Here is a 20,164-nt window from a genome sequence, read left to right as displayed (position 1 = left end):
TATTAATAGGCTTCAAAACAAACGAATATGAAAAACATAATCCTATTAATTAAAGTTTAATTTGAGTACCTGTCAAAGGTCAATTCCATTAAAATACTTCCATTACTAAATAATGAAAAATTTCACACATATTCTGATACATTTTTCACCGATTGATTTTTTCTCTTAATTCATAAAAAATAAATTTAAATATCACTACACAAAGAGTTAGGATTATTGATATATATAGTTTTTATACAAATTTCTTTAAAATATATTCTCAATAATAATAACATAATCATTATATTTGTAATAGTAATTTAATTCTTTAATTTCTTAAAATAATTCTTAACTATGGTTTTAAACTTCTTCTTAACTTAATAAACAAACATTATATAGAATAAATCAACAGTGAAAAGATAAAATGTTCAATATTTTATTACATCTTTTGATTTATATCTCTATGTTAAGACTTATAATATTGGTATCATTTGCATAAGTGGACAACAAAAAAAATATATGATAGCTGAAAATAAATTAATGTAAATATGAAAAAAAGATAAAATTAGTTTTTGAAATTTAAAAATTAAGTGGCATATCATTATTATCATATCGAAATTGGCCATTGTTTAATGTAGTTATACCTAAACCATACAAATGACCACAATATTTTTTACTATCAATCATGCCTTCAAAGTACAAATCACGGATTTTAAAAAAAGCCATGCCTGTTAATAGGGAATCACTACCAGCCTGGTGCTGAGGTCCAATTCGTTTCAACTCCAATTGATCAGCTACCTCCTGTAGACCACCTTTCAAGTTTTTACAGCTCTTCATAAGATACTTAATATCATAAACACAAGGAAAGTAAAGAGAAAATAGTTCAAAGAACTCAGATTCTTCTTGGGGCAGTTTTTCGTCAGTCAACACTTTAACCAGGTAACCAAAATCAAAACTGCTGTGGAATGTCATCCATTTTAAATTGTCCATCAATACCAAGCCAGAGGTAATTATGAATTCAGCAAAAACCAATGGTTCAATTCCGTTCTCTTCATGTTTTTCAAACTGTATTCTAAAATATATCTATTTTATAACATTTATAACCAAACACAATGAAGTAATAAATTTAGGTATTACCTGGAATTTGTTAACAATTCTATACTGTCTTGGGCATACATATCTTCCATTAGATTGAATTTAAAATTAAACTGCCATGTTGTATAAGGACCAGTGGGTGTTTTACCCTCTTCATCAAAAAAAGAAAGCCCTAATTGAATAATTCTTAACAGATCGACATTACAACGAAGCAACTGGTATAGATAATCAGCAGTGGTCTTAAAATCACCTATCGGTCGGGCTACTACCCCTGGAAATTCTGTGTCCATTGCTACATAGCAATATTTTGGCAATAGTTTTCGTATTGACTTAAATTCTTCTTCTAAATTATGAGCCCACACGTCCTTAATACCACAATCAGGCCATATCCCTATTTGCCCTATTTGTACTTCTGCCTCTAGTTCTTCTAACTCTGAAGCAGGAGGTGTTTGACTAGTAGTTGTAGACATTCTTCTTATTAACTTGACCTGTAATAAATACAATAATCTTATGAATGTATAATTTTAAAATTGTCTGCAAACCTAAAGAATCTATTATCAGGAATAGCAGATTTTATACTATTAACAAATAGAGAAAAAAGTATAGGTGATAAATGCCTTCTTTGAGGAACACCGAAAGGGACAAGAGATACAGTAGATTTCTTATCATAAGTTTTTACCCATTGTATTCTACCAGAAAATTAGGATTTAAACCATGAAAGTAATGATTCACCAAAATCGACCCATATGATTCTAGATCGAAATTGGTTGGTAATTTCTAAGATCAGATTTATCCTCGGATTTGAATATTGGAGTGCTGTCACTGACAATGAAAAAGAAAAAAAATGAGGCATCCCCACGAAATAAAGAAATTGTAAAAGTTCCAGGTGTCCTCAGGAGATTCATCGAGCGGATGAGCAGAAGGCTTTGAGCAAAATTGTTCTTACGAAACCACAATCATCAAGTTTCTCAACGCAAAACAACAAAGATAAACACATATTTTACTTGGCATGTACCTTTTGTTTTTTACGATAAATTATTTTTTCTCATAATGAATAAAACCGATCGCTTGTTAGAAACAATCGGTTAATTGACACATTTCGCCTAGGTCCAAAAGTGTTCCTAATAAGCGGCTTCTGCTGTACATATATTAGTGATGGGAACAATCAAAAGAACATACTTGAAATACTCGATTGTTCTCGATTGTTTTGGAAATAATCGAGTGAAAAATGCTCGATTACCCATACACTCTTTTAGTTCCGAGTGATTCTCTCGGTAACAAAATTCGATATCTTTTGAAGTAATCGAGTGAAAAGTGCTGGTTAGGTAGATAAGATAACATTTAACTAGTAGGTAGTCGGTACTCGATTACTTTTTGTTCGTATTCTTCACTCATCACATCCGAAATATTTGTAATCGTATTATGACAAAAATAAAAATGATACATTATAAAACATTTCGATATTTGTGTTTTTTTCTGTGTCTTCGCTTCCTTCAAAACATTCTAAACAAGTTTATGAACGAATAAAATGGTATTAATTTATTATTGCCATACCATCAAGAAGAATTAGACATTAGACTTGCGTATTATAACTCCCAACACTCGGTTTTGATCATTTAAAATTTATAATACATAACATATTTTAAAGTTTAAAAATTTAATTATTTTGTCGTTGAATCCAACGATTCAAATTCTTTATCACTGCTAGTAAAGATGCATTCATTAAAATTCATTCATTATCATTCATTTTTTCATTCATTATTACAAATGTAGTAATTTAAAATTGACAAATTTTAATGGTATGATATTGTAATATTATATTTGATTTTAGTTTTTTTAAATCATAATAATATTTTTAAACAGTAATTTAAATATTTTTTAACTTTATAACGTTTTTTTTATTTACTATATATTGAGTTGTAATTTAATGAGTATCAATTTTTATTGTTTTAAACAAGGATGTCATTTTATTTTATTTATATGAAATTGATAATAAACTAAAGTATTCCCAAAAAAATATAACATGTTTAATTTTATGGTTCATTAATACAGTGAAAACTGTCTAAAACGGAATCGCATGGGGCCAACAAAAAATTCAGGATTATTCAGTTATCCTTTTATATTCATATCGATCAATTGATATTTTTCATAGACACTTATACTTAGACATTTTAACATTTAATACGATGAACAGGAGATAAAATTAAAAGTGTACGCACGACTATTATTGGTGAATGACAGTTACAAAGAAGAAAATCCGTATCGTTTATGCGATAATATGCATTGTATGTACATATATTGTACGAATATGTATAAAACAATTTTATCTTCTTTATCAATCACTATTTAACGATATACATACAACTATGTGCATATCTATATTTTAGGTTTAAAGTACATATGCGCGTGTCATTTTTCAGGTTTATGCAAGGTTTCTACTTAAATAGAACTTACAAAATCGTTCCGTTTTCGCGTTAAGAAGGTTCCGTTTTATTGAGGTTCAGCGTCTATATAAAACTATAGGAACGTGCCGGGACCAGATAAAAATTCCATATTGGATAGTTTTCCGTTTTTTTCAGGGTCCGCTTTAGACAGTTTTCACTGTATATGGTATATATTTATAATATATTATGGTTAATGTATTTACTATAAGTAATACACCGTACTTATTGGTTTAATTATTATTGAAACGAACCAGCGATTTCATAATATAGTTTTACACTACTGCCTACTAGAATTTTAAATTTTTATTCAATAATCAGTAAATAGTTACTATTAACTACGTACTAGTCTCTTTTCTATGGTACTAACCGAGAGATTTTTTTCGAGTGAATCTCTCGATTGTTTTAAATCTTCTCAATTACTAACCTGTCGATTGTTCCCATCACTAATATATACGTATAAGTACAGGCAGTGGCGTAGTTACAGGGAGGGTGTAAGGGATTTCTACCGCCCCACAGATTTTTTTTTAATGATATTTGATTATTATTTATTAATGTTTATATATTAGAGTAAAATATTTTGATTTTACTATGATTAGGTGTATATTAAAAATTGAAAAACAAAATAATTGTCATTAAATACGGGACATAATAATAATACCATTTTAAATGTAATATTATTACATATGACCTCGTTTTAAGATGTACTAACACATAAAAACCCCCCCCCCCCCCAGAAAAAAATTGTATCTACGCCACAGTGTACAGGTGTGTATGTACATGTACAAGTGTTTTTATTAATTTATCATTCTTTATTCTTATTATTCCGATTGACGAGTCATACATGTTCGGATTCAGATGATGGTGTTCGGTTTTGAACTTACGTGAGTCGAAGGCAACCATAAACGCTGACCGTTTGCGCTACAGCCTCTTGGTATGGTCACCTGCGGTGTTCACGCGCCGAACGGCGAGATGGACCGACGGTGTCGTGGACCGGGAACAAAACGCGGCGGGCGGATAGCGGCGAAGAAGAATAGCGCGTCGTCGGCACCGCACGGACACTGCGTGCGAGAACGCACGGGCGGCCGAACGACGGCTACAGGAACGTGTGTGGCGGCGGGTCGTTGCGCGCCGATATATCGCGGGGGAATACCGCCGCGTTCGCGTCTAAAAATAGAAATCGCCTGCGACCCACCATTCCGATCGGTCAGAGAACCGTCGACGGGCGTGACGCTGTTTTGGACGGCAACGCGTCCAGCCGACGGACGTTTCCGCCGGATCGCGACAAAAAAAAAAAAAATCACGTCTTCCGTCCGACGACGAAGTCGCAGCGCAGCGGCGAGAACGCTTGTGGTGTCCGTCGCAGTTATTCCACGTTGCACGAAAACGTAAATGTCGGTGCACCCCTCGAGTACGTGTAAACTACGTGTACCCGTTGTATATTTTATTCACGGATTTCCGTTTGTCCTTTCACCGAGACATTTCTTGACGAACATAGGTGATACCTACCTGCTCCACTATGGCTAAGGGTACGTCGTTTCACGTATTGAAATTGTCGAATATTGACATACCTACTTTAACCACGTTTTGAGGACGAAGCTTCAGTGGATAATTAGAGAAATTGGTATGAAGTTGCAACAAGAATACCGTATATAAGTTAGTGATGGAAATGAAATGAAAGAAAAATGTTTTCCCTTGGGATATTTTTTATAACATTGCAGTCAGTGATTGATAATAAATTAAGATAATAGAAAATAATACAATACATTAATTTAAATCTAAGACTACTAATTTCTTGTATGAATAAAAATACAAATTATATACTTTACCTCATACTTTAAAGTAGATTAAAATATTTAAAATATTATATTATATAATATATTTATATAATTTTATATAAATTTATATTTTTATTTATTTTATAATTTTATATTTTATATAATTTATTTAATATTATATTTAAAATAGATAAACTCATAAAATTATTGATTTTTAATATATATTTCTCCTGATTTAGGGAGGGAGTTAACACCCAAAACCACCTCGTGGATCCGCCACTGAAAATACCCCTCAATGAATGAAAAAAAAAATTATGTTGTCTTTTTAGAAACGAATCAAAAATTATCAGATGATATTATTAAAGTACCTAGTTTATGAGATATCTGATGATATAGCTGTATGCTATATTTAATAGCTTACATTAAAAATACTTAATTGAATATCAGTTAATTAAATATAACAACATCGTAAGTGCTGAACCTTAATTTATAATAAAAATTAACTTTGACCAGCTTAAAATCATTCAAAGATTAAATAAGTATATAAAGCTATATATAATATTAAACAATAAGTTTTTCACATAGACACCTCTAAAAATGAGTTAGAAAATATATTGAACAATATAATGTGGATAACTAGTCACTGTAACATACATAAAAGTTAAAAAGCAAACCGTCAAGGAAAAAAATCCAGCTAAATTAAGAGAAATATTAAATTATAATCAAATATATTTTTCTGACATTAAAAAATCAATAGCAGTTAACTCATTCAATACTTGGCAAAACCATTGATCGAAACAAATAACTAAATTAAACCAAATTAAATAAATCATACAATCATGGCCTCAAACATCCAACAAATCCAACAAATTAAACATAACAATCAACAGATTAAGAATTGGGCATACTTGTCTAACGCATGGCCATCTATTGGATAAAGAACTAACAACATGCAAGTCATACTACAAAATATTATCAATCAAGCATATAATTACAGACCAACAATCGTTGTCAACCTTATCCCTATCCTCAAAAATATTGGACTTAACAAATTAATTTATCAAATAAAATGTTTTCTATTAATTAATGTACCACAGAGATATAATAATGAAGTTGAAAAAAATAAATAAATGTAATGGCCACAGCAGCCAAAATTGTATTTTAGATAAATTAAAAAAAAGTTTTTCTTTAGAAATTTCAATAAATACATGTAAAAACATACAAACTATTTGAACAAAAAATCTGTACTCACAACCATAAATATTCTTAAAATATAAATATTTGTTTTAATAAATCATAAGAGTAAAGTGTACAAAATGCATTTTCCAAACTCATATTTTATTAAAATCTCCAAGCTATAAAATTTTGGTTTATATATTATATCTTATTATAGAAAGACTTAGTCAAAAATAATATGCAAACCCTAGGTGAAGGAACGAATTGGAATGAGCAATGGATATAGAATGATGAAGGAGTGGGTGTGAGATGGGATGGTCTTGAAAGACCTTTTTAACTATTAGAAGATTACTGTGATTTTTCATTTTTATTTGAATAATTTCATTACTGTTTAATTTAACTAAATGTATATGTCAAATTAGAAATAAGTGAAAAGTAAATAATGAAAATACTACATTAGGGTAAAGTTCCAAACATTCCATTATACTACAACAGATATTATACACAATACTTTTTAAAAAATGTAGTCTGTTAGCAAACAAAATCTAGTATGTTTATTATAAATTATTATGTACGGAATTAATTCCATAGATAAAATAAAATAATATATACAATTTTTAAATAAAGTGTTAACCTTTTAATTTTTGTTAGTAAAAAATGTTAAAAAAAAATGTATAGATTGTATTTAAAATAGATATTTCATGTAATTAAGTTACTCCTTGTACATATGTATACATGGTTGGTACTAAATATAGTTTTGATTACAAAGAATAATAACAGTTTATTATGTGTAGATGTAGATCATATTAGGATCAGCACTACTGTTGATAAATTATAAACAAGTTTACATTTAAAAAACTGACAATCAATTTGGTTGTAAATACAAATATTAATAACCTGTATTTATTATTTCATTTTTACTCAGCATATTGTTACATCTGATTGTTAGTAATTAATTAATATAAATTTACAAATAACATAAATATACAATAATTATACATGTTTAATGAAATGATTTCAATCAATTACTAAACAGAAATACTTATTGCATCACATATCTAACCTAACTATATTATTTTTATGTTTAATCTATTATATAGAAACAAAGTATGAAACATTGAATAGGAAAATATCATACACAAAACTACTAATACATTTAATTGACTATGGTCAATATTGTGATTATAAAATAATATGAGTATGAATTAAATTATTCATTAAAACGAATGCACAATTATTTTAAAATTAAGACATACAAGTATTTACATATTTATTTTTAAATAAAAATGAATTTGAATCTTAGTACCTTAACTATTTAGAATTATCGTGTTCAATTTTAAAATGACAAGAATCAATTCATACAGTATTACTGTTATTTGAAATATATATGAACAATATGATTAAAATATTTCAACAAAGAATGCAACAAAACAAAAATAGGATCATAATGATTAATAAATTATGATAAAAAATGTATCATAATATATACACATATATTATCAAGTAAACCAAAATTATAAAATTATAAATGCATTAACATGTGTTAAAACCATTAAATTCATAAAATGAACAAATATAATTTTACATTTTACTAAAGATATAATTTGTTCATATTCCATGATACCTAGCTTAAAATTAAATTAAATCTATTTGTTATTTTTAATTTACAATATGTTAAAATTAGTTCCTTTATAGCTACAAATAATTCATGAGAAGAATAAATAAAAAAATATAGATACATTAAGTGTATTAAAAAAAAAAAAAAAAATATTATATAATTGACAATAGACAAAGTAAATAAGAATAGGAATACAGTAAAAGCACCAGGATAGAAGCAAAATGTTGAGATAAATATGTTTAGATTTTGTCAGATATCAGTCAATATAAGTAGTTGTATATTAAATCAATAATAATGTAATTCATTGTCACCAAAGAAATATTTATACTTATATACTGTCAATATTACAATATTTGATTACAAAACGCAAACATCTTATAATTAAAAATACTTTTTTGAAATTACTTAATTTTATTATTTTATAGTGTATATAATGAGTTGCTTTAAATTTAAATTTAAAAATAAAACACTTATTCTAAAAATATATGTACAAAATTATAATAATTCAAATTTAAAAATAATAGTTATGATATTAAGAAAAGTAAAATGCTACATTATATTTTATAAACGAGTACCAAATCAATAGAACATAACAATTCATTTATATTGTGTTGTTACAATTATCAATAAACTTTCATTAAATATTTATTATAAACTATTTAATATTTAAATCATAATACAGTATAAGTGATATCTATTTACTCGAAATTTATTAAGCAATACAGTAAAAATTAATAAAATTATTAATATTAACTTAATATCTTATAAACCACAAAGTTATTCCATAAAAATGTAACAGAATAAATATTATTTAATTTTCTATTCCAATCATTTTTATTAATTCTGAAGTATTATAAATCGATGTGTATGAAATCAAACCTATTAAGGGCATTATTAATTTTATTTTATTAGGAACCCTGTAAGGTATTTTTATTCAAAATAACCTAATAAATTGATCATATTGCATGAAATCATATTACATAAAATATGATATGAAATATTAAATGGTTTAATTAAAAATAATAATAAATAATACTTGATAAGTATTGACTACATTAAACATTTTAATTATACCTTAATAACTTATTAAATAATTAATATTTTAAAAATATAACGTTTCAATCTATTTCTTAAGGAATGTCTAATTTAAACTTAAATTTACTGATAACATTTTAAAATTATTTATCCAAACAAACCCTTTAGTTGTCCGTAAGAGTAACATGAACACCTGATGTTTCTAATCGTTGTAACCTTTTAGGATCGCAGTAAATTAAACAATTTCCAACTTGGTTTGTCTTTTGATTGAGTACAGAGTTTTCGCCATCTTCAAAGAATGTAATACCCGGTTGAAGACTATATTTTTTCTTTTCCAGCCGTTCTTTACTAGCAAATACATCGTGCCTTTCAGTCTTCTTCCATAAATAATAAAAGTGAACAAGTTCACCAACTGTTCGTGTAGTCACTCTATGCTGCTGAATTAAATAGAAATTCTTACTAAAGCAACGAATACCATTTTCAAAATTTTTACATTCTTCTTCTGACCACACCATCATGGCTCTTCTACCAAACATTTGATCATTTAATGAAACTCTGCGTAATGCTTCTTCAGCATTAAAACCACATTGTAAAAGTAAAAATAATGCATTTTCATCATCTCGTACATGTATACCTCTACGTACCATATTTGATCCATGAGATAATTGATGGATGTGGTGAAGATAATCTGCAATTACTGCATCAGTAGTACTTTGAGGATCCCAGAGAAGCTTATCAACATTTTGGTAAGGCGGATCATCTCCATACTTTGATAACCCATCAGGAATTTGGGCTTGATAATCACTACCCACCATTATAGTTTTCTTCTTCACTTCTTCAAAATCACTACCATCACTATCATTGGTAGGATCGGAATAATCAGGACGGTCATTTGTTACTCGTTTGGACATAGTTTCAATTTTACAGTTCTACAAGAAAAAAAAAATCATTCACTAATTTATTTACCATTGTGTACATGAATGAATATGATATAAATCAATACATGTAGTATAAGCTAATCATTCAGGTCAGTTAGAAAAACAGTCAATAAAGTAATCTATTATAAATTAATTAAGCTTTAAAAAAATTCGTTTTACCGTAGTTTAACGAGGAATATTTTTTTCCAGGGGCATTCAGCAATTAGGTTTTTTATAATTCTTTTAACGCACTTGAATTAAAGGCCAAAATCGCACCGCCAAGGCAATACACTTGAGAAAATAGTTTACAAAACAAATGAACTGCTTAATTGTCTATAAACAATGAAATGCAATGTTACCAAATTTCTGATTCCCGATAAACATATGTTTCTGCTCTCGATATCACTCAGAGATTTTAAACAATAATTGTTTAAAATCTCTGATATCACTTAATCTCTATTTATCACGAGTTATCACAAAAAAATTAAATCAGTTTTAGAAAACACGTATTTAAAAAAAATAAATTGAAATTCGTGAAGGGCGTGCTAAAAAGCATGTTAACCAAGATCTTTACAAATCTATCTATATATGAGTATCTTTGTATGTCGTCTCTATTGATAAAAATAGCAGGATTCTCAACGACTTATTAGGCGTTCCAACTTTGTAAATAATTCATACAGTATATTGCTTCTAACGCTAGTAGTCCGGGCAAGGTACCACGGATTTATGTTGTATATTGTGTGACCAGGAGAGTCACCAGTCACTAGTAACCGTTCATTTTTGCAATTGTCGCTGTGACAAAGTAACGGCGACTTGAACATACACTCATCACTACTGTGCGGTATAAGAATGCATTTATCATAGACCAGTGGCATTTCCAGAATATTTTTCAGGGGATGGACACTATCTAAAATTTCATCAATTACACTAACAGAAAAAAAATCAACTTACTATTCAATGTTATTAATGCAAATAATTTATTTATATTTTTAGTATTAGATTATTATCAGATTATTAAATTAGTACATATCTATGTAATTATAAATAATAATAACGGATATTTTAGAACAAAAAAAAAAAATTAATTGTAATCTGTAATGAAAATAATGATAAAATTATTGATTAATTTATAATTATTATTTTTCTTGATTAAACAACTAATGACATAGTAAAATGCATATCCTCTAGCATTACTGAATTTCTGAAAATGTATACCTACATTATATTTACTCTCAAAAATAAATACTGATCGATCATTTAAAATGTTTATAAGTTTATGATATATATTATGATCTATATATTACTATATTAATCATTAGTAATTATTAAAAAAAAAAAAAAAAAAAACAATGTCAAACATTAAATGAATAATAATCAAATTATTTATTGATGGAATTAATTCCAATTACAATAATATATAGTAATACAATATAACAGACATATGATGACTATCAGTTTAGTAATTTATACTATTTAGATCACTAGTATAATATAGAAAATGCACAAGATATTAAATAGATAGGTATATAATTTATATTAATTCTATAATATATATATAATATTTTATAAATAAATTTAATTAGGTATATAAACTTATATTAATATATATTAAATGTAGTGTATTAACTATTATATAACTATTATGGAGTAAATTATTATATAATTATACATTAAATGTTTACTATATAATGTCACTTTATTAAGTATACTTATATTACAAAAAAAAAAAAAACAAATCTAATATAACTGAATTGTCATTGGATATCAACAAATTTATAAGGAATAAAAAAGAATAATCAGTTTTTCTAGTATTCATAGGTTAAAATATAAATATAATATATATATTTTAATTTAGACTAATTGTTTCTCTTTTAATTTTTCATAAAATTAATGATATAATAAACTTGGACATTAAGTCTTGGTAAAATAAAAATAAATAAAATTAATTAAATAATTATAATGATAAAATAGGGGAAATAAGAATAACCATGTATACGTATGTTCAACAAATATCATTTTATAAATTTCAATGATATAGAAACACATTGACACACATATTTATTATGCATTTATACTTCAAATCACAGTCATAGAATTTTACATAAAATCCTTTTAGATGATTTTTTAAATAATTTGTCAGACTACGGGATCTAATTATCACCCATCAGCACCTATATATTTCTAACTTTAAAAATTGTTATCATCATATAGCATAACCACCAAAAAGTGGAAGTTGCACTGTAAACAACATTTCACTATTAACTACGGTAATAATAATATTTGATATGAAAGATATAAGATACAATTCTGAAAATCATATTTAGATGAATATTTGACAAATAAATAAAATAAGATAATGGAAAATTAGAGTTGTAGTTCAACATGATGATTCAATAGCTGAAATTATGTATAGTCCGACTTTATCATCTGAGACCGTAATACATACCACGGATTAGAAAAATGTAATCAAAGAATGATAACAGATACAAATACTACGTATGATAAAAACAAACGAATATTGCCAAGAATTAAATATAATCATTTCTTTTTAAATTTTTATGATCAAATTTTCACCATCCAGCTCTCTATTTATTATCTTATATTTGAAAATAACAAGTCATAAGTAATGGGTAAGTAGACTTAGTTATTGATTATTAAATGTTTATTTTTTATTCACTAATAATAATATTTTTGTGTAATTACTCATTACTATTTCTTACTTGAGTTTTTTAATAATTTTAATATAATATTTTGTATATATTCACATATATAAGTATTTATTATGCTATGCTCTTTAAAATTATACTATATAAATAATAAAGTTGCTTATTAAACTAATATTTTGTACATTAATGTTTAGTATGAGTAAAAGTTTGCTACGCCCACTCATATTAAATTATGTTTAAAGATTTTTTCAACCAAAACATTAATATACATTTATTGACCAATTTTATTTTAAATAGTTTTATGTTTTTATATTACTTATTCATAAAATTAGTGAAATATTTTTCAATTGTTATTTTACACCTATAGCCAATATTTAGTTTATATTAATTACATTTTATATGATCTTAACATGATTTAATTTACCATAATTTATTGATTTAACATTCATCTAATAAAATGTAATAATATTTGTTCACAAAATATTATAATATGTTAGAAGCAAATAAATAATTAGAGTATATAAATGAAAACTGCTTTCAAATTCTGAAAAGCTTTTTACTATTTTATTGTAATGCCTTACACTTTTTTTTACCTTAATATTAAAAATAATTTTAGGTTTTCTTGTTTTGAATGGTATATTAAAAAAATGTATCCAAATTTAGAATAGTTGTGTAATCTTGGGGTACGCTTTTATTTGTTTTTTAAATATTATTTAATTCTTCAGATTTTTAATAAATTAACTTATATATGTCCGAATTATTATTTCTCAAATTTTCTAGCTAACAAATCAATTAATATGTAGAAGATTTTGGTAGTAAATAATATTTCGATATTGATTTGTTATTTTTCTATTGATAGATTTTTATTAAAGCATAAAATAATATTAATTCAATCAATTATTTATACTAAAAAAATATGTTATTTTAGATGTATCATCAAAGCCAACAACTTCACAACAAAATGAATCTGAAAACCAATTACCAGAAGTAAGAATTCGTCAGAACCCTCAAATTCATCTTATTGCTGAGGCAGAACTAGTAGAAAGACGACCTCCTCCCAATTGGAGAACCAATATTAAAATGGATGAAAAACTTACTATTTGTCGAAAGTATTATATTGCAGGATTTTTTTTATTGCCCTTATTTTGGTTAGTAAATTTTGTCTGGTATTATAACGATGCTTATAAAGTTGAACCATTTGATGAACAACCTCAATTTAAACGCTATGTTATAAGATCAGGTATTGGTTTCATATTTTGGACAGTTCTATTAGTTAGTTGGGTATTTTACTTTCAAACTCAAAGATTCTACCATGACTGGGATTACCTTACTTTTAACTTTCCTACTGGTTCAGCTTAAGTATATGTTTTCTTAAGTATTTCTATTATATAATTTCATTTTGTACAAATAATGACTAATAAATTATAATGTAAAAAAAAAAAAAATTTTATATCAAAATAATGTATTATCTTTTAATTTAATATAATATTTTTATTTATATTTAGTCTTATAATAATTATTTCCAACCATTAAAGTATAATTAAAAATTATTATTCATAATCCTTTCAATAATCTTTTGTAGTATTAATCAGTTAAAATATGTCCCAGTGATTCCTATAAAGTGAGTTGTGACACACTGTAACACTAGCATGCTGTCAAAACTTGAACTATTTTAATATAATATCAAAGGTGGACAAGTTAATGAAAATAATTAACTCGAGTTAAGTTAATAGAACACAAGATAATTAAGTTAAAAGTTAACAATAAACAATTCATATATTTAACTTGTTAAGTAATTATTAACTAATAAGGAAAAAAATATTAACTTAACTCAGTTTAAAAAATTTTAATCTAATTTTTTTAATTAGTAAGTAAAACATTTAAAAAATGACTGCGTTCTTTAGAAAGATCTAATTTCCTAAATTATAACAAAGAATTTTATTGAATTTTTTTATCATAATATACAGCGGTGGCGCCAAAATGTTTGAAAAATACTATGACATTGTACATCAAGAAGCCACTCACTACTGTATTTATTTATCTTTATAGTTAAATTTCTTTATACATAATATTCTATTCATGGCCACAACCCAATACCCAAAGGTGGGCCCCCAACATTGGGGCAACTAGGGTAAAAATCTAGGGGCTGCAGCCCTCCTACCAAAACTTAAAATAACCTGTAGATTACCCCTACTCTTATATATTATGTATATTATGTTAATATATTTTAAATTCTGAGCCAAGTTGAATTTATTGCAATGTGTTTTTTTTTTGTATGTGACACCATGTTAGTTAGTTATGCTGTATGCGGTATGCCATCTATAACATGGAATATTTATGTGGGAGGGGGCTAAGCCCCTCTAGTTGTGCCTATGGCTCCCAACCTATAAAATTTAATATTACATCTGATGTACAGTATATGCGACCATTTTACTTTATATAATTATTTTATTTTTATATTAATATTTACGTATAAATGAAACATTTCAACATGTTTTAACTTGATAGATTATTTTTAAATCAACTGTGAAAAACTTAGTTATTTCAACTGCCAATTAAACTAGTTAAGTTGAAAAGTTTATTAGAAAATAAACTAAGTTAAGAAGTTAAGAAAAAATTAACTTTTTAACTAGTTAATTCCTACGTTAGTATATTATTATATGTATTTTATATTTTATTTTAAAAGTCCTATATATATATATTTTTATGCATATTATGTAAGCTTATGTTTTGTTTTTTTTTTACTATAAAAAATATTAATTTCTTGAAAAATTATTAAGGTCAACAAAAAAGACAAATCAATATAGAATATAATTAATGTAAAAGGATTATGTGCATATTATTTTATTTTTTTCTATTATATTATATTATGAACATTTAATCATTTTAATGAGCTTGATTTGGAATTCTCCTATAAGCACAATATTTATGCATTATCTATATTTTGAATAAGTAACATGTACAATTTACATTTATGAATATTTGATGCCTAATATTTATTTATAAAATGTATATTGGATAGTGATAGTATACAATTTTTTTTATAGAAAATTATAGATAGTTTATATATTTAAAATAATAAAAAAAAGAAACTCTGGATTGCACTCTGGGAGTGCCGGTAGAAGTGAAAACTTGAATATTAACATTGTGCATTTTTGAATTTTGGAATGGTTAGGGAATAATTTTGCACAAATTGCTTTAATTATTCAATTTTATAACAATATAAGGTATTGTTTGTAATAAAATAAACACAATTTATAGATACCTGAATATTGTTAGTATCTGCCAAAGGCGTGTTTGATTTGAGACCATGGGGGGGGAGGTAAAATTAATTTTTCTTCATACAAACTTAAAAATAATTTACAGTTCATTACCTACACCTCATGTTCCTGTTATAATGATAAACCAGTAATTTATATTCCTAACTATTTATACATTACATTTTTTAAATAAATCAATGCATTTTATTCAAAAAAAATACGAGCCATGGGGGGCGAATGCCCCCTTCATCCCTCCCTCAAATACGCCCTTGGTGTCTGCAGTTTCAGTTGTTTTAACAAATAAATTTTTCAAATGATGCCGTAATTTTTTTCGCGGTTTGAATAATTTATTACGATTTTTTTTTTTACCTAAACGTCCCTTACGCCAAACACGCAGCGTTACAAAAAAATTAGATCTAGGGCAGTGGTTACCTATCGGGGGGATCGCTTTAAAATTAAAGTGATAGTGATATTGACTATTATTTAGAATAAATATAAGCAGAATAGAATAACTATAAAAAATTATAAATATTAAATTGTGATAGAGGATAGACCACTATCTTATATATATAGTACACACTTTATGTGCAATGTACGTATTTGTTACTGTCTGCGTTTACCAACAATTAGCAAGATAAGTAATTGTTTCTTTTTAGTTTTGTTAAGTTTAAGTTAAGTTTTTTAAACATTATCTACTTTGTATTTCAATTTATTTTTACTGAGCAGGCATATGTATAGAATTATTTTTCTTTGGGAGAAATTTGTTTTTACACCCTATGAAAATAAAGTTTTTATGAACATATATTTATAACAGAAGAGGTTTAGACCTCATGGGTATCCTAAAAAAGGTTGGTAAGATTTAGAATTAGGTAGGGGAACGCTTCTCAATTTTTGATGAATATAGTCCCCCCACAATATTTTTCCCACTTTAACCACTGGCTGTACTAAAGTACGAGATCACGCGGACGTACAATGAGATTGATCAAATACAATATTATGCATAGTTACGATGGTAATTAGTTCACGTGCTGGATACAAAAAAAAACAATGCGATACTATAGTAGAAAACAATAAATTAAATTAAAGGTCGGCATTAAATTCTGCGGTGAAATACTCTGAAACGCAAAATTAATCACCTTCGTGACTAGTTTCCCGGTTTTCCGAAGAGATATGTCGGAAAAATGTTCCAGATTGAGGTTTATAGTAGATATAATACCGTATTTGACAACAATTTAATTATAGGTATTGTCACTAATACGTATTGACCAATTTTATTTCAATTAAAAGTATGGATTTGATGCTTTCAAAATCTTGTAATGCCATTCTAATACATCTTATTTTCTTGGTGGAAAGTATCAATGCCCTTAAACCTTAAATCTTAAACCTTAAACTTCATATTTAGTCAAGATTATTACTAATAAATATAACAATTATAAACAACTAATAATATTATAGAATTAAACTAATAAGTGCATTTTTAGTAAATTGTGAACTAATGACAATTTTATTTTTATTATAATATGTAAACATTTTAATAGCATGAGCACTGTTCAAATACATTTTTTTTAACTACATGTTTTATACATGAATTAACTAATATAATAATAAAATAATACATTATTTATTCATTATGTATTGAGTAACATAGACATTGGAAAAATTTAATTGCGTACGCATAGTCCATAGATAACATTACTTATTTAATTTAACCAAAAATATTAAATTAGGTGTTTCTTAATTTTTACTAATCAGCTGGACAAACTACTACATTGGTTGCTGATTTAAGGAACATATGCTATGTATTACATAAAACTAAATTATTTAATTTTTTTCTATATATTGTTTTTGCTGTACAATTTATAATTTCATCACAGACCTCCGATTAAACTAAAATAACTATACTGTTAATTTTACTTACATACCCTTATAATATAATAGGATAATCTTAAAATTATATTCTTGGTTACACAAGTATTATCTGACCCACATATTTTTGAATATGAAATGATGAGATGATACTTTTCGTCAAGTGAACCTTTATTGCCCTCGTTTCATGCCTTTCTATGCCTTCATTAAGATTCATTAAATTATATACCTACCTATAGTGTTTTCGTTATAACTGCCGATCAACTTTGATCATAATTCACTACGGATAGTCTAGTGCTGGTCTATATATTATTTTTAATCTCGCAATAACCTAATTAATATTAAGTTATTTTTCATGTGCGTTTATAAGTATGCAACATATACAACATCTTTATAATCATATGTAATCTAATATTCTATATGTATATAATATTATTTATTTTATGATAATTAGTATATTACTTAAACTTAATTTATGTATTTAATTAGTGTTCAGAACGTTAACTTAAAAATTATACTCTTTCACGTTCACGTCCAGTGCACAAAAAAGGAACGCGTTCATTTAGCCGTTCATTTCAATTATTTTATTTTATATTTATGAATCACCAACCTCCATTCTGTATAAATGGGACCTTTACAAAATATATTAGTTACATTTTGATTTATATTTAAAACCCATACCTAAACATAATATAATTAATTATTTATTTAATAATAATTTATTATCAATAAATATATTTTAAAAATGGTAAATAATTTCGAATAACCCCAAAAATGATTAAAATTCATCAAAAATATAAATATCATTTATGTTCACGTTCTATTTGAACAAATCGAATGAAGTTCACGTGTATTTCACAAAATATGAACGTGCGTTCACGAACGACGTTCTTTCCAAAAACTGTATTTAATATGTATATTTATACCTGAGCAATAATGTCATTGATTCGAGACTAACGCATGTATTTAGAAAATTATATACTTTTAAAATAAAATGTGAAATATGTAGCATGAGCCATGACCTTAAATATTACATTATCAAGTTTTAAAGATTACAATTACCAATAAGGTTTACTTTTAAGTAAGAAAATCGTCAATATTTGACTACTTTAAAGTTTTCTCGTCCATCACTAAAATAGATTACCTTAAGATCAAAAAATAAGGACAATGTAATTTTAGTAATAAAATATGTCAAAAATCAAATAAATTTAAAAGCCAACAAAAAATTACAGTTTAAAAACACATCGTGCAGTCTCAGTTGTTTGCTTAACTAAAATAATTTTTCCACTTTATATTCCGTTTTATTTTTTAATATTTTCAATAAATTATAGGTACTTCCTAAACAGTTCGTAATTGTATCGAAAAAAGTAAAATCTCCGTAGGATGACATTCAACAATAGGCAACCTTAATGAATAGTGATATCAATAATGACTGATTTACAATAAAATAAATTACATTTATAAAAGAAATATTAAATATTGTACTTTAAATTACTACGTTCTCATATAATATTTAAACTCGATGGCTTAACTAAAGATTTTTTTATCAACGTTTACTAATGGAGTTAAAGTTATAAAAATATTTTTTCTACTACAGTAGAGCCATGATAGTCCGATAAACATGGTAATCCGGACGGCATAAGTCCATTTGTTCGTATAACATTTCGTAGTTTGTACAGAATTCCCGGAACCCAATTAATCTAAAAAATATTCTTATCGACAAAAACAATTTCGTCATTTTTTATAATCCATTATGATAAAGTTATTTATTATTTTTATAATTTAAAGTACAATAAATATAAATTAAAAGTTAAAATCAATTGAATAGGTAATCTTGAAAGACCTCCGGTCATCCGGACAAATCGGTAATCCGGACGATGATCGATTTGAATTCGTCTGGACTATTGAGGCTCTACTGTATGTGAATTAATGATAATTTGAGCTGATTGTTTAATATTCCACTTACAATGTGTATTTTCTTCATATTTGTATGTAACGTCAGAACTAAAACCATCCTTATAAAATATAATCATAATTCATCAAAAAAAAAAAAAAAAAAAGAGCAGATATATATTTAAAAAACGATTTTATATTAAATTTAAAAAAAAAAAAATAATCAGATTTATTACAATCGACATCTATATTTTGTATTTGTTTGAGGTATTGGAAATGTATCTCGATGTTAAAGTGTTTTTATTCGTTTAGTGTTAAAAAAATGAAATGATGTTTATTTATTTATGAGTTTAATATAAGCGTTTACTCTATTTGGAAAACAAATCAGAAAAATGTCTGACAATTCAAGTTTTTGATTAAATGCTATTTACTGGAGAGAA

General features: G+C 26.1%; 3 protein-coding genes across 4 annotated transcripts; 1 reads left to right on the top strand and 2 right to left on the bottom strand.

The window, feature by feature from the left end:
• Positions 1–374: 374 nt before the first annotated feature.
• On the bottom strand, positions 375–4,621 carry LOC112684709 (CCR4-NOT transcription complex subunit 7). Of its 2 annotated transcripts, none has more exons than XM_025556354.1 (3): positions 4,360–4,621; positions 1,117–1,562; positions 375–1,051 (listed from the first exon to the last, which is right to left on the bottom strand). In XM_025556354.1, exons 2-3 carry the CDS (start codon positions 1,542–1,544, stop codon positions 559–561), a joined length of 921 nt encoding a protein of 306 aa, XP_025412139.1. In that variant the 5' UTR covers positions 1,545–1,562; positions 4,360–4,621; the 3' UTR covers positions 375–558. The 2 variants fall into 2 exon arrangements, with proteins under 2 accessions (XP_025412139.1, XP_025412138.1); XM_025556353.1 differs by having other exon boundaries at positions 381–1,051; positions 4,400–4,621.
• A 4,525-nt stretch (positions 4,622–9,146) lies between these two features.
• On the bottom strand, positions 9,147–10,409 carry LOC112684707 (mesoderm induction early response protein 1-like). Its single transcript, XM_025556351.1, has 2 exons — positions 10,220–10,409; positions 9,147–10,051 (listed from the first exon to the last, which is right to left on the bottom strand). Exon 2 carries the CDS (start codon positions 10,031–10,033, stop codon positions 9,287–9,289), a length of 747 nt encoding a protein of 248 aa, XP_025412136.1. The 5' UTR covers positions 10,034–10,051; positions 10,220–10,409; the 3' UTR covers positions 9,147–9,286.
• Positions 10,410–12,455: 2,046 nt separating this feature from the next.
• LOC112684708 (gamma-secretase subunit PEN-2) lies at positions 12,456–14,147 on the top strand. Its single transcript, XM_025556352.1, has 2 exons — positions 12,456–12,669; positions 13,634–14,147. Exons 1-2 carry the CDS (start codon positions 12,666–12,668, stop codon positions 14,062–14,064), a joined length of 435 nt encoding a protein of 144 aa, XP_025412137.1. The 5' UTR covers positions 12,456–12,665; the 3' UTR covers positions 14,065–14,147.
• Positions 14,148–20,164: the final 6,017 nt, after the last annotated feature.

The sequence above is a fragment of the Sipha flava genome, unplaced genomic scaffold (assembly GCF_003268045.1).
Source record: "Sipha flava isolate LNK unplaced genomic scaffold, YSA_version1 256_pilon_pilon, whole genome shotgun sequence".
In the NCBI taxonomy this organism is placed as follows: Eukaryota; Metazoa; Arthropoda; class Insecta; order Hemiptera; family Aphididae; genus Sipha; species Sipha flava.
Note: the sequence above shows the minus strand (reverse complement) of the source record. Positions and strands in the feature narration are given on the sequence as shown.